The sequence below is a fragment of the Gallinula chloropus genome, assembly GCF_964237585.1.
Source record: "Gallinula chloropus genome assembly, chromosome: 1".
Classification (NCBI taxonomy): domain Eukaryota; kingdom Metazoa; phylum Chordata; class Aves; order Gruiformes; family Rallidae; genus Gallinula; species Gallinula chloropus.
Genome location: NC_140085.1, coordinates 145,393,155 through 145,419,924, shown reverse-complemented (window position 1 = coordinate 145,419,924; position 26,770 = coordinate 145,393,155). Strand labels below are relative to the sequence as shown.

The window sequence follows — 26,770 nt, the reverse complement described above, 5'->3', positions numbered from 1 at the left end:
CATGGAGGGAAAAGTGGCTCTGTAAATACTTGTGATTCCTCATCCCTGCTGTCACTTTTGATTATAGATGACCAACTTCTGTTTTCAATTTCAGCATCTCCACTGACTTCAGCAGCATCAATCCAGATCACAGCAGAATTTCATGTGAACATACTTTATCTAGTCTTCACTGCCTGGAAATCACACTGCCAAAAGTACAGATAGGAGAGTCAGAGGAAAACCCAGATGCTGCATCAGAAGGTAAATAGCTCATTTAAGAGGATCAATATGACTTCTTAAAAGATAATGAGCAAAACATACTTCACAGACAGTTAGGATTTTGCAAGAATGGGGACACAGCATTACCAACGCTACTTACAATTGTCTTACTAGCAGATTACTACAACATTATAGAGTACAGCCTCAGTTGCAGCAGCTGGTCATCCTGCAGAGAAATAAAGCAGGCTTTATTTTGCATTTCCTCAAAGGAGAATATTGCTTTACCTCAGTAACATAAATGTCAAACAGCCACATATTTCATGAAGGTCAGTTCCAGTGAAACTTCCAGCAGCCACCCCAATGAGTAACAAGGATAAACCCAGGGCAAAGCCTTTGCTGACTGTTTTGTCCACAGCTGCCTTTGCCATGTTGTGTCAGAGCGTCTCTCAGGAATCCACAACAGCTGCCCAGTGGGCTGGCACAGGGCATCACAGAGGGACGCCCACCCTCCTTTCTCGCCCTTCTTTCTTACCTCCATCCCCTTGTTTTCTCACTGCCTCCTTCACAGGCAGTCACAGCACTCACCATGTTTGCACTGGACAAGCAGATGATGGTTAGATTGAAAAGTAACCAGAAAATGCTTCTTCTCTACCTGTTCCTTTTACCATCACTTTTCCAAAAACGTTACTTGAAAATAAATAATTAAACAAATCTCTCTTCTTCCAATATGACCACAGGCTATTAAGCCAGCCAGGCAATTAAAAATAAAACCCCCAAAACCCTATAGGTTTGTAAGGAACGCAGTTCTTTGACCAATTTCACAGAATATTTTGATTACAGTATTTAATCCCCTTTGCAATCTTTTACTTAGCTCTAATCATGAAAATCCCTGCATCGCCGCCAAGGATTTTCTAGACAAAAGCGAATCTGGAAGACTGCCACGGAGCAAGTCTGCTTAGCTGGCCTGTCTTCCCCGAGTTCTTACAGACCCATTCCCCTGCACATAGTTCTTCAATGAAATCAGAAGAACAAGAGATAGACCGTACTCTTAGGTGATACCCATAGACAAATGCCTCCCCACCACCCATAACACTGTTCCCTGGTCTGCAGCAGCTACGTATTACATATCATTTGCTGGGCTACATACAAGTTTTGGAGGGGACAAGCAACCTGTCACCGTCGTTTCGGAAGGAACCCGACTCTTAGTGCTGCCGTATCCAAATTAAGCAAATAGATAGAGCTACAGACTATTGCCAAAGGTGGGAGCTTGAGTGAAGAATTTATGAGCACTCAAGCAATTTCTGCTGACGCCAGAAAGGCTTCCTCAAGTTCCTAAGGAAACCCTGAGAAACACCTTGGATCTTCAGTGGCCGTTACACCCGCGGTCTGACCCACAGGGTTGCCCCCAAGACAGGCCGCCTCGCACAGAAGAGTGTAGCTAATTTAGCTGCAATATCGAGGGGTTTCTGAAGATGCACATGGGCTGAATTAAGGGCTCCACGGGAGCCTTTGGCTGGTTCCTTGCAGAGTTTATTAGTTGCTGCTGCACACATGGTTAGGTTTGCTGGAAGAAGTCCAGCTCTGAGGCACCTCTCAATTCCTCCAGCTTCTAAAAGTTGCAAAAAAATGGCTCAAGCCTATTGCTCCCTAAAACTCTTGTAGAGAAGGACTGTCCCCTGCAGAGAAGCAGACAGGGTTTGGGAGGGGTACCTAGTCAAATAACTCTTGATTATTGAATTTACCTCCACATTTACCAGTGAGTATCCTAGACTGTAAAGGGGGTAAATACCAACAGATTGTATTATTTGAGAAACAGTATGTGATTGTGTAATTAAGGGCAGGAATATAATACCGTATGCACAAGGGGCAGGGTTGATTTCAGCATTTCCTGCCTAACCAAGGGCATTATGGTGTAACCCTAATGTTCTCCGGATGGCTGTACGTTTATATGGAGTTCATATATATGCTTATGAATATTTGGTTAAAATTCACCCATCATACTCTCTGACATAGTAATTAAAAACACCATGTAAGCTGCCAATAAAAATATTTTTGTGATTTGGTAATTATTCCAGACCTCATAGTCCCAGTTCTCCTTCCCCCCACACTTGTTGTCTTCCTGTTCTATAATGTATAAAGCTAATCTTGATGATGGAAAAATAAATAAGTAGCAGGGAAGGTTGGAAAGCTTCCAATCACAAAAGCTCCTAAAATGGAAGCAACATCCAATCTGGCCCACCACATCTTCTAGGTGGGCACTCCTTTCCTGCCTTTTAGTGATGCTTTCAGTATTCATAACAGCTGTGGAATTAAGCATTATGAACAAGAAGAAACCAACATGCAGTCTTTATTTTCCCCCATCAGTCCCAAACCATTCTGCATTGCGTTACAAAGTGAAAAGCAACACGCCCTCAGATGGATTTAATTTCAGCTTGGGCCCGATGCCAGACAAAGTTTCCCCATTGTTAAAACTCCACCCCATCTTTTCCATACCATGCACACAGTCCCATCCTTACCCATCTTCCAAGCATGTGTGCTCACACATATACACAGAGAACCAGACACTCCTACAATCCCAAATCCATCTCCCCTGATGTCTTAGCTAGGGTCATTGCTTTCTCTGGGATGACTAGTAGGCAAGTTGGACTTGGTCTATAATGCAGATTTTTAATATTTATGAAAATGAAGGCTACATAAAACATACATTTTCATGTCCTAAATATTGTCGTCAGAATAAAAAAGTCATTTGACACAACCAGGAAAACATTTGTTGGAGAAGCCAATTATTCCATTCAAAAATACAAGGGTTAAAGTGTGATTAAAATATTAATGCTATCACTCAAAAGTACAATTCTCAGGCATACTTCTGCTAGTCATTTAACTATGGCACATTGGCTTACAGAATCATGCAACAAACATGGATTTCAGAATACAGAGGTTTGGTATACAGCTTTCAAATGCGTACAGAAAAGAGAAACGTGCGATAGGAGCAGCCAAGCTTCTACGTGTACAGACTAGCACCAGGTCGCTGTTCATGGCAATTGTCTTCTCTCTCGTCCTCTTACCATGGATGTTGTACGAACAACTGGAGTCTATTTTTATAAAGTGCAGACGTGTTTGCTTGCATTAAAGCTAAGGCAAGTAGTGGAAAACAGGAGAGGAGGTAGATTGAATTACTGTGTTTGAGTATTTGTTTTTCCCTCCACCTTGTACTTTTCTCCACAAGCCCAAGAACGAGATACATCTTAAAAGACAAATGTTGATTTGGCCCACTTTGTATTGGGCTTTTTGGTTACAGAAACTTTTTTGCCTTCCTCTGTTTGCAAAACGGCTGCTAATAGTACAACATGGGGAACCACGAGTACACTTTCTAAAGAGCTAAAAGCAATTAACTGGGACTAAAGGTGGTTTCTTCCTGTACTGAGTTTTGTGTCCTTTACCCTTAAAGAAGTAACTGAAGAACTTCCAGAAGTCTGCCTGCACACTTAGGATTGCCATAATGGTAAGGATGTCCTCAAAGAAGGACATTGAGGTCCTCGAGCGAGTCCAGAGAAGGGCAACCAGGCTGGGGAAGGGGCTGGAGGGCAAATCATATGAGGAGTGGCTCAGGGAGCTGGGGATGTTTACCTTAGAGAAGAGGAGGCTGAGGGGAGACCTTATCACCACCTACAACTACCTGATGGGAAGTTGTAGAGAGATGAGCAATGGTCTCTTCAGCCAGGTGACAGGAAATAGGACAAGGGAAATGGCACAAAGCTGTGCCAGGGCAGGGTCAGATTAGACATTAGAAAAAAAAAATTTACTGAAAGAGTTGTCAGGGCCTGGAACAGGCTGCCCAGGGAGGGGGTTGAGTCACCTTCCCTGGGTGTGTTTAAAAAAAGGGTAGATGAGGTACTTAGGGATATGGTTTAGCTTAGGATAGGATTGGTTGGACTTGATGATCTTCAAAGGTCTTTTCCAACCTTGTGATTCTGTGATTCTGTGTGATTCTGTATAAAATTGTGTTCCAGTTTACAGTTGTCATAAAGTTTCACCAGAGTTCCTGTTTTCCCTTCAACTAGTCTGAGTGTAAATAAATGGCACGCCCCACCAACAAGAACAGCATTCCTGCTAATAAAGCAAAAAATACTCCTATAGGAGCCAGCATAAAAGACCAGCCATAATGTACATAAACAGCAAAGTCTGGGCAATCCATTTTTTTCATGTTTGTGTAGTTTTCCAGATCAGCCATCGCCTGGACCCAGATGACATACATCACAACGACCAGCGAAAACAAGGCGCCTGGAAGACAAACACCAAGAGAACATGAGACATACACTGGGCGTGTTTACAGTGATAACATCAAGGTTTGAGTCCCCAACTGTAAGGCACAGTCAGCCACCACTGGATAATTTTTGCCTTTGCCTTCCTCTAACAATCACTGTCTCCATCTTGCTTCTGATTTGCATCAAAAGGCATCCTCCCATGACAAAGGATATATCTGGTTTCGGTCAGCAGACTGAAACGCAGGTGTTTAGGGACAAAATTCAGGCAGGCATTTACTGTTTTGAATTCAGGAGGTGGGATGGGATGACCTGGGAAAAAATATCTACTTGTGCTCCCCAATCTCTGACATTGTTTCTGTGTCAGACTTTTGGATTAGATATGAAAAGGGGAAAGGGGTGAGAAATCTGTCATCTTCACCTCTCTCTTCATTTCCTTCTTTTTTCTTGTGAAAAGGGCTTTGTTTGGAACATACTACCCTTAGAATATTATGCTCAAATATTTTTGAGACAGAATTTAGACGTATTTCATTCGAAATCCTCCATATTAGAAAATAAGTATCTGGTATAGGAACAAAACCCAACAATAATTAAATAATAGTTATGAAGCAGGCTATTAGTATTAACCTCAGAGTGGATACAACAGTTTCCTGGAATTAATCCACCACATAATTCACAGCCTTTTCCCAGCCACTCCTCTGAAAGGCCTTCGGATTGCTTACACATGATAGTAATAGGAGCACATGCCCTTACAAACATTGTTAATCTCTTTGTTACTATGCACCAGAAGGAGATACAAGAAGAAAGTGCTTTCCAAAGTATCCGTTGCATGCCTAACATTTCATTTCACTTTAGAGGAATGTGGGCACTTGAGAAATGCAAGCCTGCAGCACAGATGCACTAGCAGATCTGCTGGAAAACTGAGGGCACAAGTCTGAATTTTTTGCATGCTCCAGCCTGTATCCACTTGCTCCTTGAGCTCCAGCTGTCATAGCACAGTTACAGCAGCAGGACTATCTATTCCAACACTAAAATATTTGGGGGACACCACCCCATCATGTTTTTATCCCAGGATGTTTAGGTGCCTCATTAAAACAACAAGGCAGTGCACACTCCCGGGAACGCTTCTTGCCAAACTTGAGTCTAAAGGTTGTAGAGCTGCACCATCTAAGTCAAAGGTACTTGTGGTCTCTTCCCCATCCTCCCAAATACTTGCAACATGAACAAATGTGTTAGAACCCATGGACAGGCATTGGCTTCCAGACCTACCTGTCTGGGTAACCTTCATGGCTACCTTTCCCCATCCCCACCCTGCGATGCTGCCTCACAACCTCCTTTCCCTGCCCTTCCCATCCACTTACTGGCAAGGGAGAAACTCTTATTACTCCCTCATTTGCTTCAGGCTAAATCAGACAGGTTAGCTGGAGCAGTTTAAATTGGTGATCTGGTGACATTCTTGTTGGTGCTTTATTGTCAAAATGTAATAGCTTTACATTCTGGACATCCTGAACATCTGACAGGTGAGAACTTGCAACTTGATGCTTGTGAACACCACCTTTTGAAGCCCACCAACAAAATGAGCTGAAGTAGTTCACCTGAGGCATAATCAAAATGTGACTGAAAATCCCAAAGGGATTCTGAATTTTTTTATGAGACTGAAAGAAAGGAGAAAAACCAAATAAAGAAGGACACAGACACATTTCCTATCTATGAAATATATTTCCAGGATTGCGTATTTTGCTAGGGCTCAAATTCCTAACAAAGCTTAAAAGCCCCCTAACACTCAACTCTAAAAGGTATGAATTCAATTTTGAAAGTATTTTACCTAAGTAAAACTCAATTTTAATGGAATTTAGTGCTGCAAGTATATTAAATATACAACTGGTGAAATAATCAGAGAGAAGGATCACCTTAGGGCCAGACAGAAAGAATGAGAAATTAAATTGAAGACTCTCCAGATATAAGTCCAATTGAGCAGAAGAGTCCTATAGCAGAACGTCTAACGATAACATAGGCAACACAGAAAAATTAGAACCAAATAGAGGTAGTAACTTTTGATTAGAAGATTCAGGGCCAAATTCATAAATGCAGTTACAGAGACGTGGAGTTTACTCAAGGTTTCGAAACTTCAATTGAAATAAAAATAATTATAGCCCAAGGATTTGGAAAGATATATCAATGATGTGGCAAATTCCATATGAACATCGGAATTTACCTCTTCAGGTGGCTGTGCCTGTTCATTTTCAAATGTCCGTAGTCTTCTATTTATTCTCTATATTGGGGCAAACTTGGTCCAAAATAATTATGGTGACAAAATGTAACGATGTGCATTCCCTCACTGCAGCAGCAGGTAAGCGCAACCAGGCCTTGCACCTCTGGAATGCTTTTGACCTCCGGCAGCCTGGGCAGACAGGAGAAGCCAGAAGCATCTGCCATTAAATCAAGACTGTCAGAGGTGTTTTAATCTGGAAATGGGCACCCCTTGGTCTTTTGGCAGTTCGAAGCAACACCTTCTAGGTGGTTAAACTAGAGCCAGCTCCATACAGATGCGAAATAGCAAGCCAGTGCTGCCAGTGGTAAAACAACTTCAGGGAAGCTAAAATCCATCGGGTGATTTCACAGCAGGCTGTTAATACCTGTGTGTGGCAAATTGTTGGGTATGGAAATTTGCTGAAGAAATGTATGTCAAGCAGAGATAAATGTCCTCGTTTAAAAAAGAAGAAAGAGAAAGGGAGAATATGTAAACCCTCTAAGTTAATTAAGGCACTAAAGGAGTATTTAAGGGTTCTCACTATCTGCTAATGGAAGCTAATTAGTAGGCATATTGCTTAGTGTGTTCAAGAAATGTCTTGAACAGGAGAATCAGGCTAAGTAAAAATTGACCCATGTCCTGTCGCCTCCAACAGCATTTCATTCATTAGTGCTCCTTTTGTCTAATTTTCACAGAGTTATGATTTCACGGGAGCTAAGCACTTTCACAAGGAAAACAGAAGCATTTCGTAACAGGTAGACCCTCTGTTTCGCCCATTTGGTCTTGTTTCCTAAGATGTTAGAGTACATCAGAAGCAGTGGTGAAAGCAAGGAAGCGGATCTTGTACTTCTATTATCACTAATGCATCTATTTAAAATGTTTGATGTTTCAGGCCAGAGGCATTAGTTCCTTCCTATCCATTAAGCACTTCAGGTTGTGCTTCAGTTTAAGCACATGTGCAAGTCTCTTTGACCTAAAGGGTTTTTCCTCCGGGCATCCAAACTAACTGCATCAAAATACCTGATTCCAAGGCAAGTTGTGAGTTTAATGAATGGTTACTAAAGCTTAACTATTTATCCCATTGTTAGATTCCAAAAGAATACTATCTTTCCGATTACATGATTCCATGTCTGTTTGCACTGTTTTATTTTAACTAAACAGAGAGATGTTAATGGTTCGAGAAAGGATTGAAGAAAAAGCAGTACCAAGAACAGAGGACAATTTGTTGAGTGGACTGAGTAGCAGTAGCTCTTGACTCTGCTCCTAAAAGCTCAGGCAGAATTGCTTAACATATAACACACACCATACCAGAGTTGCTAATAAATACAAGTCATCTGCCTCTCTGTTCTGCTGTATGTACTTTGTGTGTCCATCTGCACTATTTCTGCCACATTCTGCTATTTATACCAGTCAGTGAAGTACCATTCACTGGGCTGTACTTAAAAGGGAAGGCACTAGACTGAAGGCTGTACAAAATCTCACTAAGCAATCATCTATCTATGTCTGTTCAAGCATTTCAAAGAAGCTCCCATCGCTGCAAAATCTCTGCCTCAATTTTTTGTAGGGAATATGTTTGAGGTTTTAAAAAAAAATAATTACATAATAAAAAAAATAAAATTAGCCTATTACTTTACATCACCCCCAAACACAGGATTTGGACTTGATTCTGAAGAGTCAAGGGAATACTCATAACTGGAATACTCCTAACTCAGAACTTGGTCACTCATAAACTCAGAACCATCGGCAGAGCCCGTGCAAAGCCAGAGAGAGGTCAGAATTAGATTCTAACTGATGGAAAGTATTTCCTCAGATAAATTTCATGCTGCTCGTGGAAGACAATGGGGAGAATTCCTGTATTTATGTAACTGCACTACTGCTATTCCATTCAACTTGTGTACCCACAAGTTTGCCTCACAAGTTTGTCTCTCCCTCTGAATATCAGTCATGCCAGCAGGAGTTGAGAAAGCATCCATTACAAGTGTAATAGGAATGCCTGTTCATTACAGAGGAAAATACACTAAAATGAATATATATTTATTCTGGGAAATCTGTTCCTGCAGTCTCGCATTGACTATCTATTGTAAATGTCATGAACTCTCATAGCCAAGCTCCAAGGCAAAATTACTGAGACTGAAAAAACCCTCCACAATTTCGTGAAGCAAATATTTTTAGGAACAATGTATGCTATGATGTATTTCTACATTTTCAGCATTTAGACCTTTTGCATAGTGTGCGGGTGTCCATTTGCCCTTGCCTTTTAGTGAATATAAAATAAAACAGCGGTTGCATGAATCAGGAATGATGGGGGAAATTATTCCTAGAACATGAAATATGTCTGAGAGAGATTAAGACAAATAAATACTTCCCTCCTCGTCTTTCTTCTTTCTTTTTTTCCATTTTGCATTTTTTTAAGAACACACATGTTTGATACACAGCTCTGTGCAGTGTGATAAGACATGGACTTCTCTGAGGTCACTCTTTTCTGTCTTTTGCATTTATTCTTTTGAATTTCTTTCAAACAAATACTTGTGCATATTGCAGAGGAGAAAGAATACAGAACCTTTAGAAATGTCTATGAATTCAAGAAGCAGTTTGCTGGCCTTTACTACTTATTCTTCCCACGTAGAAATGCCTTTCACTTGTCAATGGTGAATGGCTGTTTATGGCATCAATCTTTTACTATGCAGACACGAAGACAACAGGTGCTGGAAAGAATGATGTGAGCTTTTTACTTGTGCCTAGAAGTTCAGAACTTTATCTCATTTGAGGAAAACTTGTATATGTCTGTATGGGCTTTTTTTTTTCAATTGCATTTTTCTGTCCTTGTCCTTATTACAGATTCTACCACCTACCTTGGCCTCTTGTGACCTTTATTTAAAAAGTATGGTTGACATTTCACTCTGAAGTACGTGGAGAGGATCCCACTTAAGAGTTATGGGAGTTGGCACATAGCTCTGAAGACAGATTTTTGTCCTCATCTAGGAGCGAGAATTAAAATATCAGCTTTTTTCACTCTTTTGGCAAGAAGCAGAAGTCATACTTGTACTTCAAACCTTGGTTGTTCGCAAGGGTGTGATTCTGTAATGCTCCATGCACAGCCGGGGGTCTTGCTGCTTTGACATCAGTACCAGAGGACAGTTTTCACCACCACCCAGGCACGTGGCCCAATGTAATTATGGGCTTTATTGAAGGCTACTCTAAGTTATCACTTCATGGCAGCTTTCCCTTCTTTTCCTATGACCTCTGAAGCAACTATGAGGCTTCTGACAGTTTGAACTCTCATAGCTGCTCTCAATTCATTCTCTGATATAGTAGACATGGAGGTGAGGCTGCAAAGACAGCACTCAAGTCACTGACTGTGGTATTGCTAAAGCGATATGCACTTTTTCACCAGAGGTGTAAGATCTGTCATTTCACCTGCAGCCTCAGGTAGCTACAGTGGTTAAAAAGCTTAACAGGGAAGGCTGCTAGCTGATAAACTGCCACTGATAGTGATAATGGTGTGTGCCTCTGGTACGCTGCACCACGCAGGAGAATGGGTAGCCTCTCTTAACAGTCAAGATGAAGAAAAGGCAGGTGTGTGACTCTGCCACAGATCAGACACCAGAATTGGTCTATAGGTAGGTTTGCTGCTGTGCTGGGCCTAAGAGCCTCAGAGGCTCCTTTGGCCCTTGGAGACCCATTGCAGCTCATCCACATGGGCAACAGTGATGCCGCCAGAGTCCTTGAGTGGGTAATTACAGGGATCTGAGAGTGAGAGGTAAGGGGACAGGGGCCCAGATGATGATGGTCTCAAACCTGCTGCCCAAAGGATTAAAACTGTACAAAGGCTGTCATGTACGATGTGTCAGCTCCTAGCTTTGTAGCTAGTGTGCTCTGTGGCTCTCAGAGTTCAGGCAGGCCTGGCAGAAATGAAAGTGAACCTCATGCACAGCTGCATCAGCAAGAACACAGTCAGCAGGATGAAAAATAATATTATTCTTATTAATCAGGGCTTGTGACATCATATCCAGAATACTGTGTCCAGTTTGAGGCCTCCTGATGAAGGAGAGATACAGATCCACTGAGGTGATGACCAGCAAGATGATTAGGAGGATGGAGGACAAGAAGCCGAGAAATCTGGGAAGTTTTAGTCTGGAGAAGAAAACAGTGTTCATCTTTCTAAATACTGAGAATATAGGGATAAACTCTTCAGAGACTGGAAGACAATAAAGTTGGTCAACTGGAACAAGTACCCAAATACACTGTGGAATATCAGTTACTGGAGATTTTTAAAACTTGGCTAGATAAAGCTCTGAGCTGTCTTTGAAGTCAGCCCTGCTTTGAAAGGGAGGACAGACTTGATTGCCACAAGAGATCCTTTCCAACCTAAACTTAATTCTATGTCACTCAGGATCCCTGTTTTGGCTCTTTCCACAGGTGCCTCCAGAAGGCAAGTCTATCTGCCTTAGCACAGACAAAGTGAATTGTCCCTCTGAGAGTGTGTTTCTTGCTATTGACACTAGAAGTTTAAGCAGTTGCTTCATAGAAACAAAGCTTTTGGGTGGTTAAACAGTCGGCATGAATCCCATTCCAAATAATTTTTTCATCTCCTTTCTGAACCCCAAGATGGCACAGCAGGCCATTCCACAAGCTGTTCTCTGCTGTGTAATTTGTCAGTTAAGATTGCAAAAGGATACAGACTTTTCAGTCCAGTAACAGGTATTGAGATTGCTTCATCTAATATTTTTCTTTAAAGATAGATGTAAGTAAGAAAATGAATGATCTTCCTATCTTCTCCTAAACATCCACAGAACAAGCCCTTTGCCTAACTTCTTTCTCCGAAGCTTGCTGTTCTCTCCAGTATAACAGCTACTTGAACTTTGTGTTAAGACACTATCCAGGCCTTTTCAAAATTACCTGTATCATTCCTTTTTTTTTTACCTCCAAACCAGTATGCTGGTTTTGGTCTTAGAAGAACACTAACTTCACCTATGATCTAAGTCATATTCTATCTTTTCATTTTCCCATTAGGTCTGTGTTTAATAGATTCACAGCCTGGCTTGCATCCTGATGACATGTTGGCATGAGTGGTAAACACGTACCACTTCTCATCACTCTCCCCTCCTATGACGTGTTTTCCTTTGGGAGGCAGGAAAAGAACAGCATGTCTAGTCCTGAAGGAGATGGCTAGAGGAAGGGTTCAGGGCAGTGGGGAATACAGCAGAGCACAGCACCCTGCTTTATAGAGGCAGGCTAAACCACTCCTCTTCTACATCAGGTTTTACCTTACCGTGCTCTGGCCCCAAGTTATCCTATATTTAAGATATTAACTATTTTGAGGACCTCCTATTTGCAGAGAAAGAGAAACAGCAATTTCATGCTGTCACAGAATCACAGAATCACTAGTTTGGGAAAGGCCTTTGAGATCATTGAGTCCATCTGTACCTGTCTTCTACTAAACCATATTTCTGAGCACCTTGTCTACCCATCTTTTGTATAGATCCAGGGTCCGTGACTCTACCACCTCCCTGGGCAGCCTGTTCCAGTGCCAAATAATCTTTTGGTGAAGAACTTCTTCCTAATGTCTAATCTGAACCTGCCCTGGTGCAGCTTGAGGCCATTCCTCCTCATCCTATTGTACCTTTAGGTCTCAGAACACCTCCTACTGTCCATTTAACATGATTGGTCATTGATCAGTAACACCAGAGGAGACTGAGTTGTTGTCCAAGACATCCCACAGGACATAGCTTTAACTACAGACAATCCAAAGCATTTATAAGCTCTTCTTATGCCAGTATAGTTAGTCCCACTGGCATGATTTTAATTAAACTCTCACCTTGGCTGCAGGACCAGTTGTGAGAGAGCTGAGAACAAAAAGCTTTTTTTAAGTATTTTTGTGGGCAATCTGAAGTGTTGGGTAGGATAATGATTTTTACAGTAAGTACGTTCCCCAAGCAGCCATGCCTTACTGGTGGGACTGGGAGCAGAAGAGTTTGGTTAGGAACCACGTCCCTCTATTCAAGCCACAATGTCTTAGGCAAGTTGAATGGCTCCGGGGCTGCCATCACTACTTTCAGCAAATCATAGCAGGATTTTGCTAAATATCTTTGCTTTTTAACCACAACAATGGCAATAGTAAAAATAACACAGCTCTTCCCTGAAGTCCTGATTGAGAACGGTGCTGAAGTTGAAAGTTACTATGTATATAGAAAGTAAAAAGCCAGGATTTCCCTTGAAGAACATCTGCTCTATAGGGACAGAGGGTGAGAGGGGCAAAGAGACAGGCCCAGTGACACACACTGGGATAATAAAGCTCACTTTACTTCACATACCTAAAAAAAATAGTCTCTCTAGATTGCCTCAGTGAAGAGAGGTGTAGGGTTCCAATTAGGCCCTTCTTTCAGGATGAAACGATCCCCCAGCTGGGGCACTTCTTACATTCCCACCGTTTTGACTGAGAAAGAATGTGACTGCCTCCTGCAGACCTCCGAGGGAAGTCCAGGGAGAGTAGTGCAGCCTTGGGGTCCAAGTTTTCCCTGCCTAAATGAGGGCAGATGAACCGACATGGAGAACTGACAGTGGAGAACACAGGTTGCTTTGCATCTCTGCCCACGAGTTCCTGGTGTCTTTCAAGTGCCCCTTTCCTCTCTGACAGCCGCTGCTACTTTCTAGCGACCGCTGAGGTTTTCTACAGATTACAAAAAGCAGAAAAGGAGCAGGACCCACATGGGCTCTTACCCTGCAAATTAGTGATAAAAAGCATTGAAATATCTTAGGATTTCCCTCAGACTATGAATATGCCCTGGGTTTGGCTGTTCTTTGTATGTCTCTTAAAAGTGTGGAGGAGTTATTCTCAAGAGATCAAATGCAAGTATGCAGGAGTTTTTTCAGCAGAAATATGAAACAGTTCCCCTGCTTCACTGAGAGTCCTTTGAAAGGGAATAAGGATCACTAGCTGAGTATGAAATGCTGTGAGATGAAGTGGGTAAGCAAGGTCAGGAGGAGCAGAAAGAGAGGCAAGGCCTTTTGGTCCTGACATGGGTGGATCTACCCTGTATCACAACACTGGTCACACAGAGATGCTTCTCACCAGGCTTCATACAAAGTAGACCAGTATTTACATCCTACACAACAGTATCGTCCACAGCAGTGTGACATCTTCCCAGACTTTTCAAGGCTAACAGAACAGCATCCCAGACAGCTGCCCATATCATCCTCCATAGTATGTGTAGGTTAGAAGGAAGGAGGGAATTCAGTTATTTGTTATCTGTTATTCACAGAGGTTAAGAGCTCCCACTTACTCACATGTGACTATTGTGCACTCCAATCATATCCAAAACATTTTTCCTATATTGGTCATGTGAATGTGCTCTGTCTTCCAACTTCTTCAGAGCCCACTGTGATTATCTTTTGTGTCACTCATTAAAAAACCCCAAATCTCTCCTTAGCTAAAGTTCTTCAGAATCCTACAAAGCAGCATCCCTAAATATGCACCTTTTTTTCCTGCTAAAATAGTAGATTGAAATTGCAGTGTAATTCCATGATTTGTCCTGGATTTTTGGGTTTTTTTAACTTAATCCAAAAGTATCTTTTAGAATAGCTTCATGACTAAATAACTGTGGAAGGAATTGCCTCCAAGGCAGGCACTCCACAAGCCAAAGGATAGAAGGATATGCTTTTTCTTTCTCTTAACCATGATTAATATAATTTTTGGCCAAGGAAAATGGAAGAAATACCTCATCCTTTCTATTCTTTAATTGACTGAGCAAACATTATACCCACCAGCAATGATGAAAAAGCCTCCTCCTGCTTTGTAGAGAATGTGGCTGGCAAAAGGAGCTGCACAGATGATGAAGAAACTGGCCATTAGAATAGTGAGCACTCCCAGGAGCATAAGAACTGTCCAGAAACCTCGATAAACTGTAGAAAAGGAAGAAGGAAAAAAAAGAAAGAACACAATACTTTTTAGAACTTAAACAAATTACACATTTGGCTAACAAAGATTTTTCTTTCCCCCTTCTCTTTTCATTTGCCTTTATAACAAATGAAACATTCATTCTATGTGCATATATGTTATATATCATGTGGACCAAATTAGGCTCAAATGCCAGTCCTTATCTGATGATCATGGAAAATAGGTTGTAAGTTACCAAGAATGAAATCCGTCTGCTTAATATTTAGCAGTGACTTATAAGATGGCAACTAACCAAATTTATGCTCTTTAGAAAATGGTATACCAAAGCTGTAGCCATGATTCACTGGGAGAAATGACTGGACTGACAGGATACAATTGTTTTACCAAAATTGTCTAAAAGAAGCAGAGAGCTGCAGGATCTTAATATTCTTAGTGCTCAGACCATATCACCAACAGTAATCTCTAAGTTCTCTACAATTTACAACTGGATAATTCTCCTTAAATATAGTCATATTTGATAGATGGAAATCTAAATCAGGAGGAGGGAGAAACTCAAAAAATGTAAACTGGGTTTCTGAAAAAGTTAAATGTTTCAAACCAGCCTATTCCTGCTCTAAAGCTCTTTGTATTTTATTAAAATTAAAATGTGATGTTTCAGAAACCCCTGTAAGAGAGTGCCAAGCAGTGCTGAATTAATGGATGCAGCTGGTGATAAATGAGCTGAGAGTTTTGTGACATACTCTGGCCAAAAGAGTCTTTCTAACAATTATTTTTTAGCTGGTTAATTGCACAGCCATTTAACAAAGTCATCATTTTACAAATGCTACAAGAGTGACATAGATTTCTCCCATGAATTTAAAAATTGGTACATTAACACAACCCATTAGTAAAATTATGAGTTGCAAAGATTTCCATCATCAGATCTGAAAATCTTGAAGCACTGACAATTCAGTCAGTGAAAAACATTTCCACCCAACTGAGGGAAAGCATATAAGCCAGCTGGCAAGTCAGGAAAAGTGAGTCACAAAAGAAACTGCCACTTATCATTTGACAGCACCTACTTACTGTTATGGCAAAACACAACTAAGCAACTATTATACTGGTTCATATCCTGAAAGTTTCAAATTCATAGAGCTTGTTAGAGCCAGCTATTCTGGAATAATTTGGGTTTGTTCTCATCTGAAATCTGAAGGTGCACTACACAGATTGTACTTCCCTCTAATGGTTTCCAAAAATCTAGAGTTTTTAACTTGATCAGCTTAGCTCATGTTAAAGCACACACCATCTTGCTTCTGTCAGCTTTGTAATTATATTAGCTAGATCATCTTCACCACATCACATTAGCCACACTTTTTAAATAACACCCTTTACAATCCAAGCAAACATTCAGGGACAAAATTTTCCACCACACTGATCAGCAGATTTGGGCACAAGAAATACGAACGTGCCTGAAAGTAGCTGGCAAAAGGGTTAAAATTGTGTTTTGGTGCATAGCCTATATAAGTCTTCTTGCCACATAGACAAAAAACCATGGAAATAGCAGGTATGAAATAAGGCTGTGGTTCAACAAAGCGTGTGTTCTGCTTTAAGTACCTCTTACGGGATTTAGGCACCTGTTTAAAGTTAAACACATAGTTAAATGATTCACTTAATGCAAATGGGCAGTGAATGGAGACCTAGAAAAGTAAATCTCTCAAGTCCTTCAGTCTTGGGTCTCTGAAGCAATTTCATATTATTTCACTCATGGGGCTATTTTGCTAAGCTTCACTGCAGTCTCCAAGTCCATGGGACATTACTTCCTCATTTAAAACTTAATACCGCTAAATCAGTCTATAACCACCCAACTCTTTTACATGGACGGCCCAAGGTACTTCAAAGTCATGCTACATAATAGGACACATTGGCCAAAATGGACCTCGAAAAAGCTTTCTTTCAGTATCATTATGGTCAGTCACCTAAGTCATACAGCATTGTTTCTGTTTCCTGAATGGATGAGGGCAAAAGCTTCTCTAGCATTACAAAACTAGTATACAGTTTCACTACCTACTCTTCATACAGGAAGCTTTGAAGTCTGCTTTTAGTGAAATTTTATCAGAAAAGCTTGATTTGTTCAAATATTCATGGAAACTGAACACAAAAGGAATAGAAACCTAACTGATGAACATTTGTTTAAACCTCTCTGTAACCAGGGAAAAGCTATTTCTCTGCTCCAGCAGCATAACTATTTTATGTTTTATATGAAATACTGGTTTGACCTATCACCTGAAATAAGCCTCCATTCTGTTTCTCTAGAAATAATTATTTAATCTAGAGAATCACAGATAAATTCTGATGATCCTAATACTAATTTAGCCAGCTAACTCTGTCATCAAACATCAATTTGAAAATAAAGTCGACAGGTAAAAGGTCTGCAATATCCCAGATCTGCTCCTTTTCAAGCAAAAGACAACCTCCTCTAATCTGTCGTTTGTGGCACAGATCTGAGGAAACATCCTAAGAGCATTTGGACCTTTTCTAAAGGTCTAACATGGGAGTTAAAGAGCAACCATTTTTTCTGCAAAGAAGCTTTCACTTATTTCATATTCAGACCTTTTTAGCTCAGACCACATTTCCCATCTTCTCTGCCTTGATGGGCAAGATGAGTTCCTGCACAGCTAATCATCCAAGATTACAATGCATCCCTACTGCTGTCATTTAGCTTTAGCTGGCATCTACAGATGCACACTAAAGAGCTGGTTGAAATTAAAACTACCAAAGAATGAACTTACTCTTCAAGTCAAAGACTTTGCTGCCCTGAGACTGAGGTGAACCGTGACAGAAAAAAAAAACACAACAAAAGATGCTGCTTTGAATTATGCTTCTTTCTATAATATGAAAAGGGATAACACTGTGATCCAAGGAGTCTGTTTCAAGAAATAATGGTTCAGTGTACCTATACAAGGTGTTAAGAGAAGTTTGCACAATTTCAAGTCTCATTGAGGAAGTTCCTAATGTAGCCTGGGTTCTGGTCCAGGTGACAAGAAGTACCCTTGTCTATTCAATGTACTTTGCAGATATGTTTGAATTAGCTACCTCAAGAATATGCATTATTCCAAGTATTTCCTACATCAGAAGAAATAATGTATAAGTGCTAACGTAGAGTCCGAGGTAAACTTATCTGCAGTGTTAATCTTAGATACCATTGCTCTGTGTTGCAAGAGTGCTAAACAGAAGGTTTTGTAACTTGTCTTGGTAAGCTGCCCCTTCATCGGGTACAACATTTGCCTTGGCAGTGACAGGCAAGCCTAAAAATAAAACAGTACATAGAGGAAAACAGGAGTAGTACACATGGTACGCTTGTCTTTGAGCTTTGTACCGTTCAGCCTGTGTACTGTGGGAATGTTATAGGTGCAGCATGGTCCAAAATGGCATGCCCTGTAATTTTACTTTGCTACTTCCTTTTCTCCAAAAGATCCTAGTTTAGATTCCCCTGGAGACTTCTGCATCATTTGAACATTAGGAGAAGTACCCAGTAAGGGACCGAATTTTGGAGAAACAGCTCCAGATGATCAAAAGCTCCCTTTTCTAGTAGAGTATATCCCAACATTGAATACAACCTGCAGTCACATAGGTTAAGATGTTACAGTTGCATAAGAGGAAAGAGAAGCACCAGTGTATTTGACTAAGTTACACAGCTGTTTCACCTGCAATGCATGCTTGTGTGGTAGCCATGCACACCTCAGAAGCTCCATAATGGGTGATTCAGGAACAGGTTAGCTAATGACACAATGCTACACAGACATCTACAACTGTAGGTGTTAACACCAACCTCACAAAGCTATTATATGTATTTTATTGCCCTTGCTGACTTCAAGTGTTTTAAAATTTCAGACATCAGTCCGAACATTTTCTATGGCCTATTAAAAAAAAACCTCAGACAATTCAGCCACTTAATACTGAATTCAACATTGATCACAAATTATTAAGCACTGCAAAGCTGGAAAACTTTTTTAAGCATATGTGAGCACAATGTTGTATAAATATTACTAAGGATATGCAAAATGACATGGATAAAAGTATCCTTGAATTTTCACCCACAAGCTCACATCCTAAAGTGAACCCTTCCTGTCATTTGACAGCGGGCTGTATTTTAGAATATGTCTTTTTTTCACCTCTCTGTTTAATGTAAAAGATAAGAAAATGCTTTTGACAAGAGGTATCAAAATGCCACCCACAGTATAAAATACAATGAAAGGTGAAGTGCCTTAACTGCTCTAAATCTGGAGTATCTTCTCTGCACACAAACAACTGTAAATGAGAGCACAGATCCCATCAACAGCTCAGGAGTCACACTTGGCAACACAGTAATCCTTGAAAAACTTTTCTCAGTTTCACTCAGTACCCTTTACTATCCCTTAGTAGCAATAACTTTTTTTTTTTAATAGCCTTAACAGTAAACCAAATAAAATATTCACAGTATGAATACATTGCTTTTTTAAATACTTCTTGCTTTATCACTGCTTGGTGGCTTGGGAGTTCTCCCTTAGTACATGTATTGTATTACACTCTCTCATGGGCAATTATGTGACTGCATTACATAACAGCATTTTTTTTGCCCTAGAAATAGGCTACTGCTAACATTTCACTGCACTATTTTTCTTTTCAGCTTTCATTGCTGATATTTTCTAGATTCCTTTAAGTTAATTTCAAACCAGTAACAAACCTGCCCATAAATCTGATCACACCATTTTAGATGTAATCGTTGCTGAACAAAAATTTTGCTTCAGTCCTATAAACATCCTGTATTCTACATTATATTAGGCACTACTTCAAATGCTGGCAATGTGCCCAGTACTGGACAAAATAAGATACTAATGGTCAGGAAAAAAATTACTAGTGGCTACAAATCAGAGAATTAAACTAATGTGTCGGTGCAGTCCCATTAAATGGCTTCCAATTTAGCTTCGGATGGGCCAATTTAAAACAGTTGAGAAACTATTATTTATTTACAAATCAAGTTTAAAAAAAACCCTCAACCAAACCTCAAAAATAAAATTAATGACTTGACTAAGTGACCTTGCACTTCTTAGGAATAACCTTGCTGTAGCCAACAGGACTACTTGTGTGAGTAAGGACTTTGCACATTTTTCCAAAAACAGGCCTAGTATTATTGTCCCATAGTAAAAAAGAGTTTTATAAAAGTGTGACATTTGAATGTCAGCATTAAGTAATCAAATGACATGTTACCACACATCATTCTAGCTAGCAATGAATTATTATCTAAGCACTATACTATTATGTTTTCAAAATAGCCCGATGAGATAATCAACCTGATTATGATTACACAAATGTATGGGGTTTATTTAGCATGTAGAGGTCACCTCCCTGGCACTTGTATTTTAGGGGCCAATTTCAATTTTTTAATCCCTACCCTGTAGTTTGCTGCACATATGTATGTGAATCATCACGTAACCGAATGCGCTGGCAACACATTGAGGTGTCGTCTAAGTCTAGTTAATAGCTGCAAGTTATAGTAACTGTCACTATGAACCATCACAGGAAGTCACTAGAGTCAGGCTTCCCCGGCGTTCATTTAGGCCCCTGTTTCAGGTTAAGGTAAATGGCATGGCCTGCACATTTCCTTAAGCGCCTTAACTGTGAGTGATGATGAGCACAGCTGTGGGCCACACCTTACACTGTGGGTAGGTGAAGTCCTCCCCACTCCGCCAAGATACTTAACAAAAACAGTGAATGAGCAAAACCTTAACTGTGATTAAAAGATACAAAAAGCTGCAATTTCAAAGCAGTGCTACCTAACCCTTCAAAGTCGATCCTGTATCTGACAGTGATGACGAAAAGAAACCCCAACATAAGCAACACTGCAGGCTCTTCTGTCTTTACATTTCCATCTAAGGCTATAATTCTTGACACCAAGAGCTCAGAGTCTAGGTTCCTCCAGCAGGATGAACCAAGTCTTTGGTCTAAAGCTTTGTAAAGTGTACTAAAACACTAAACTTGAAAGTCTTTGGTGTTTGAGTCTTTTGACACGAACACTGTAAAACCAAAAAAGAAACACAAAAAGAGGTAAATAACCTAAGAGGGGATAGATTAACCCTCGTTTGAATTCTGTCCTAGAAAAGCTGTGAGCCAAATTTCTACTGATACTAAAGCTATGTCAACAGAGAACTTGGTCCAGTCACAGCACTCAAAAATCATCAGAGATTTTATGTTCCTCAGGAAAGTTATCTTTGCCTGAGCCCTTCTAACTGGATGGTAACATGTCACTCCAACAAATCTGGCTTGTGCTTCCACTAGGGGCTGCACTTAAATCCAAATTCCTGTGATAAAGTCCCAAAGTCTCATAAGCCAAACTGTCTATAAAAGTCAGGTGCCCTTGCTTGCTCAGAAACTAACATTTCTGTTAACAGAAAGTCAGAAATTTTTAGAAAAATGTGTTTTACATGTACATTTGAATTTTCTAAGGAAATTCAAAGCTTTTCATTCAGGGGGCTATTTTTTTGATGAAAGACCAAATGAAGTACTTTTCCGATGACAGAGTATTTCTTACTATCGACTCCTAATTAAAAAAGGACTTGAGGGACTCAATAAACACACAGTCATAAACCTGTGTGGGAGTTTTCTTTTTTTAATCCCCAAAACTGAATATGCTGAGAAAGCTAGGAGCCATAGCTCACTGGCTATATTGTATCAAGAAACTGTAGCACAACCAAAAGGAAAAAGGGACAGTAAGATCAATCTTTTGGTACTGTCCTTTTGCTCTGTGTTTAGCTGATGTAAAGTATTAGATGAAGCCAACTGGATGTAGAGATTGTTGATGAAATCATCCTCATGATTTCAAACTGAGGGCTTTTGCGACTGGCTTTTACAGAGAAGCATTTCTTCCACTGTGAATCAAGAAGAAGAGGAAAAACTAGTATTTCTTCATTTAGCAATTGCAGTTTCAGCAAGATTTTAAAAATCCGTTTGCCAACTATCACTGTCAACTAGACTAAAGGAGAAACAAGTTTTGAACTAACAGAAGAGACGATGTCATAACCTTCTTTATAAAATTTGTGAAAGATTCTTGAACAAGCATACCTGCTCCAGTAAATAACTCAGCTTGGATACTGAAAATTAACTTGAGGTATAAAAAAACCTAAAAAACCTTTCAGTTTTTAATGAGCTTGAAAGTAATCCAACTGTATCTATTTATATAGTAGGAATGGCTCTGAATATACTCTACCTGGGCCAGCTTCTGTAGTACAGTTCTGTCTATTTTTAATCTCCTAATATGAAATATAGATAGGAAAATTATATTTGAGCAGTGGTTCTTCTGGCAAACATTAACTAAAATTAATTAAACTTTTGATGATATTCCTTCTCCTTTCTTTATTCTTTGTTTGTCCACTTCTGTGTAATCATGCAATATAATTTGAAGATCCTTTGTGAATATATGAGTGAATGGTGGAATACAAACTCTGTCTAGATTATTAGGAACTGATGAGTCTGTCCCTTTCAAATGGAAAGATAAATTGTTCTAGATATGCTGTGAAGTTACAGATTAAAACTCTGAATGCTGAGAGGTCTGAATTCTGCCTGGACAAACAGTTCATAATTTGTAAAGATTAACAGAACCATTAGCAGTCCAACTTATTTTCTTTTCATGCCTGCAGCTTAAAAAATGGATTCTGAGGAAACTTCAAAATTAGCAAAGGCATAATTACAGCTTCAGGACAGGAAGGCATCACTTAAATCACAGAATCAGAGGCCTCAAAGACATACAGTATACACATATTGTGGGTTATTTAGAGTCATCTGAAATTGCTATCAGAAGTAACTTACTTTGAATATGTTTGCATAAAGCTATTGATATGATGAAATGTGACCATTATTTTTAAGTGGAATTGTAAAAACAGCTTTACAGGCATTATTCCAACTTAAGTTTTTCAGTTCCTGTCTATCTTCCATATACATATGTACCAGTTACTGCACTAGAGGTTCTTGGTTTTAATATCTCAGTCTAATATTGAAAGTATTTTGAAGTATATATGTATTTTAAAGGAGCTTACTTCACAAATCAGAACTGGTCATTGCTACAATCTTAGGCTACATTATTCATGTATGGCACACACTGTTTGGAGTAATTTCAGTGCCTCAGCTTCCCATAGTATTGATATCTGAGTTAGATGAATAAACTTAGACAGTATCAAGGTCACTTTACTCCTTCCTCATAAAGTAAAAATGCAATATATTCCACATGTTGTTATTTATTTAACAAAAACCCCAGTTTCATTGGAACACATGAGAAGTATTTGCTTTATGCATTCAGCCCAAAGAAGATAATTTTTATGTCAGATAAAAAAGCACTATAAAAGGAGATGTCTCTTTTTTTGAGAAATTAATTCCATTCTGCCATCATGCTTAAAGCTAAGCATTTCTTTAAGGGCTTTGCTAAGTAGTGGCTTAAATACGCATGTTGTAAAATTATGAGAAGTAAAAAAACCAAAACTCTATTAATTAAACTGTGTGAAGCTGTAAGGGTCTTTTCTATTGAAGTATCCAAATTGTTTTCTTGAAAGTATAGGCACTGCAGCCAGAAAAATACTTACTGATTGCAGAGTCATAGGAAGTTGAATTGTGTTCATCTCGGATAAGAGGAAATGGTGACAGGTAAGCATGTGTACAGTTCTTAGAAGGTGACTGGTTAGCTAAAAGTGAAAGAAAGATAAAGGTTAATGTTTTACTGCCTTAGGAATAAAATCTTTTACTTTAAAAATAAAATATTTATGTTATAAATAAATTGTTCTTCGAATGGGGGAGTTTCACATGCCAAGATTTCAGGTTTTTTTCCTGGGCAATAGTTTACAAAGGATTTGGTTGCATAAGAAATACCATCCTTGTTCTACAGCCATGAATATCCCTGAAAGGGCAACACAGATTTGTACTATGGGAACAGTAAAGCAGCCTTGGTGAAAGCACGCTGCCATTTATATGCAATGCATACGTATGCTTTTATATGCATACATACCTTTCTCTTCTGAGGGTTAATTATGTCCGCCTCATTATTGCATGTCCCACAAAAAAAAAGAAATAAAACCAAAAAAAATCCCCAACCAAACCACAACAGAAAAACCCAGGAAATTACTTTTTCTCTTGTAAAAGCACAATGAAAAATATCAAGCATCTTCAGAAAGTTTGGAGACTCAACAAATATGAGTTTAGTCTATGGAATCAATATCCCCAGAGAAGGGTTATTTCATCTTTTATATTAAATGCTTAAAAAAACATCAGATTCTTCCTTGCAAAAGATAAAGACAGACTACAGATTAAACCACATTAAAATTTCAGATTCCTTACCACAGAATTCTCCAGATAAATAATAAGGGGAAATTAGCTACAATGAATATTACATTAGCCATCTAAGACCAAGTAATATATTTAGCAAAATGCAGGTTAAGTCAAATTTGTATGACAGCACCTGCTTTTCATAAGGACTGTGGAAATCTTGCAATATGGAGAGGGAGCTCTGTACCTTAGAGGAAGGTTCAAAGACAGGAAAAGCACTTTTGATTGGCATCTTCTTCATGGGAGATTTTGATTGTAAAATACTATCTGAGCTTACAGAACCCTGGCATGTTGTGAAAGAAAGCAAAGGGTCATCTGTGAATTTAGTGGAGGAATTCTCCTGGAGATGATGTGTCCTATACCATTTTCACAGTGGAATTGCCTGTGGCCTCCTTAACACACTTGTAATACTAGTTGGAAAAAACTCTCCAGCAAAAATTCATGGACCATCCTAACCACTAAACTCAGTTAGTTTTTCCCTACGTTACAGAAATAAACAGTCTGCTTAACAAAATTGTCAAGAGATTGTCCAGGTGAGAATGAACTTGGGCTAATAAGACTGCTCTGACAGTCATAGTGTAAATTGATAGTTAAACACGTAGGATTTTATCCCAGGATTTCCTTCAGTACAGATTACAACAATGTTTGTCAAGAATTTATTTCAGGGTAGCTGAAGAACCTGATTGCCAAAGAAGCCATAGGAAATCCAATGATTCATAAAAAAGAAAAAAAAAATTAAATAAAATAACAATTTTGAGAGCAAACTACTGTAGATAATGTAAAAGGAAAGTTACTTACTATACCAGAAATTCCACATGCTGGCATTATTCTCTCCCACATTTCCACTAAACCAGCACCTCCAGAAGAAACCTTCATGATGGAAAGTGGCCTTCTCTCCCTATGAGGGAAAAAAAAAAAGAAGCCATTATCATACAATTTTTAAATGCCTGAACCAAGTCCAACTGAAATTCAATGTTGAGATAAAACCCCCCACTATCATAATGAAACATAGCCTGTCTGAATATAGGTTTGCTATATGTTATCTAAACAGTTATATTTCCTTTCAAAGAATGTCATATTGCAGAAGCAGTATCACAAATTCATTTTAGAATTGATAGACCTGTTTACAAGAGGTTTTGAAGTAAGTTTGTAAGCCTCCAGAAACTCAAAATTAGGATATTCAAAAGTTCATAGAGAAGTAAATCCATACAGCAAAGAAACCTACATATATAATTGTCATAATAAATAAAAATGTCCATACTAACCCCAGCATCTTCAGGTGCTTTTGAACACCTTCCTACTTCTGTAGCCAGAAGCCAATAATCAGTTCCAAATGACACCAAAAAAAGCAAAACCCCCAGGGCTGCGAAGAAGCCTCCAAAAAATATCCCTACACTCAGTTTCATTATCAAAGATATCTTAAAAAAAAAAAAAAAAAGAACAAAAAGAACTACTTTTTAAATTACTTAAGAAGAAGTGGTAAAATAATTGTGGGGAAAAGTGACTAAAAAACTGTTTAGAGAGTACAGCTCATATCTGATGAACTTTCTCTTCGTTTGACTTTCTGCCGGTGTTTCCCAATGCCCTGTAAGTTGATTTGTGTCTCCTAATTTGTGTTCCATGTGGCTGACTCAAGCCTGACAGATGAAAAGGACCTTCTATTTTAGGACACTGATGGCAGAGCTTCATTCTGTTTCCCTGTCTGGGTGTGGCCAGTCAGAAATAGCTGACCTTCCACTAACTAATCAGGGATTGACTTGAAATATTATTGCAGCTGGTGCATCAACATCAGTGGAGATGGCGATGGACTCACAACGGCTCTGTCTGTCCACGTGCACTGCATTACAGGGCACATAGTAGCAACAAGGACTTCCAAAGTTCAGGTCTGGTGCTGAATGGTTCCTTGGTTGCAACATTTTGGAACTTAGTGCAATTCATGTTAGTAAATGAAGGCTGAGACTTTTTTACTGGAACTTTGAAAAATCCTAACTTTTATTATAAATTCCATCAGCGTTATAAGTCTACATCTTACCCTCAAACTAATAGCTTTAATGACACTAAACTAAGCATCTAACTCATTTATTCAGATGCATCTTGTTTGCATGTATCACAAATGCATGCAAATAAAAAGTCCTCCAAGCACCTGATAAAGAAAGTAACATCAATCTTCTTTATAAAAGAAGACATTCTCCCATATGGGTGCTTGGGCCATTTTGGAAGGGGATGAGGTCACATATTTAAACTCTAAATATTTACTGCACAAGAAAAAGGCTTCTCCACAACTTCTTTTCATGCCAAGCAGGTTTTACCAAGCATCTCTAGTGGGTTACAGAGCATGTTCCTGTGGAGATTTGCTGCATTTATACTATGCACCAGATCCTGCAGTCCTTTATTTCATTCCTATTTATTTCATTCATTATGTTATGGCATCATCTATCACTGGAATAGAAATCTTTCCACTGACATCACAAGCTGAGAAATGCTGGGATCAAGAGAAAGATGAAGTCCATTTACTCCAGAAAACATTTGTCACAAAATTTTATTGCAACAGCCTTAGGTCTCCAGAGAGATCCTACTTCCAGTATCTCAGTATCTGTTTGGACAGTGTAGCAGTGTGCTGAAGGAGAGACAGAAAAAGACTGTTTCAACGTCCTCTCATTTCCAGACTGATGAACCAGCGATGTGTCATGAGTGTTTTTCTAATACCACATTATCTGCCTGATGCCACATTCACATTTGTTACAAAGTTGTATTTTATTCAAGCCTGATACTATGCTAACTTTGTAAACAAGCACATCTGATTACTCTGTGGCCTTTCTGCACCCTACATCTTCAGTG

At 39.3% G+C, this 26,770-nt stretch overlaps 1 protein-coding gene across 1 annotated transcript; it reads right to left on the bottom strand.

Moving 5' to 3' along the window:
- Nucleotides 1-2,556: 2,556 nt before the first annotated feature.
- TMEM182 (transmembrane protein 182) lies at nt 2,557-25,512 on the bottom strand. The gene is made up of 5 exons (XM_084279574.1): nt 25,198-25,512; nt 24,731-24,830; nt 23,197-23,295; nt 14,476-14,613; nt 2,557-4,479 (listed from the first exon to the last, which is right to left on the bottom strand). The coding sequence occupies exons 1-5, from the start codon at nt 25,336-25,338 to the stop codon at nt 4,256-4,258; spliced, it is 702 nt and encodes a 233-aa protein (XP_084135700.1). The 5' UTR covers nt 25,339-25,512; the 3' UTR covers nt 2,557-4,255.
- Nucleotides 25,513-26,770: the final 1,258 nt, after the last annotated feature.

Excerpts from the sequence above, each read along its gene's own strand:
- TMEM182 (XM_084279574.1), bottom strand. The coding sequence starts at position 25,338 with ATGAAACTGAGTGTAGGGATATTTTTTGGAGGCTTCTTCGCAGCCCTG. Across the intron at positions 24,831-25,197 it reads AAGCACCTGAAGATGCTGGG|GGAGAGAAGGCCACTTTCCA; the intron begins GTTAGTATGGAC and ends TTTCCCTCATAG. Across the intron at positions 23,296-24,730 it reads CATGTGGAATTTCTGGTATA|CTAACCAGTCACCTTCTAAG; the intron begins GTAAGTAACTTT and ends TTTCACTTTTAG.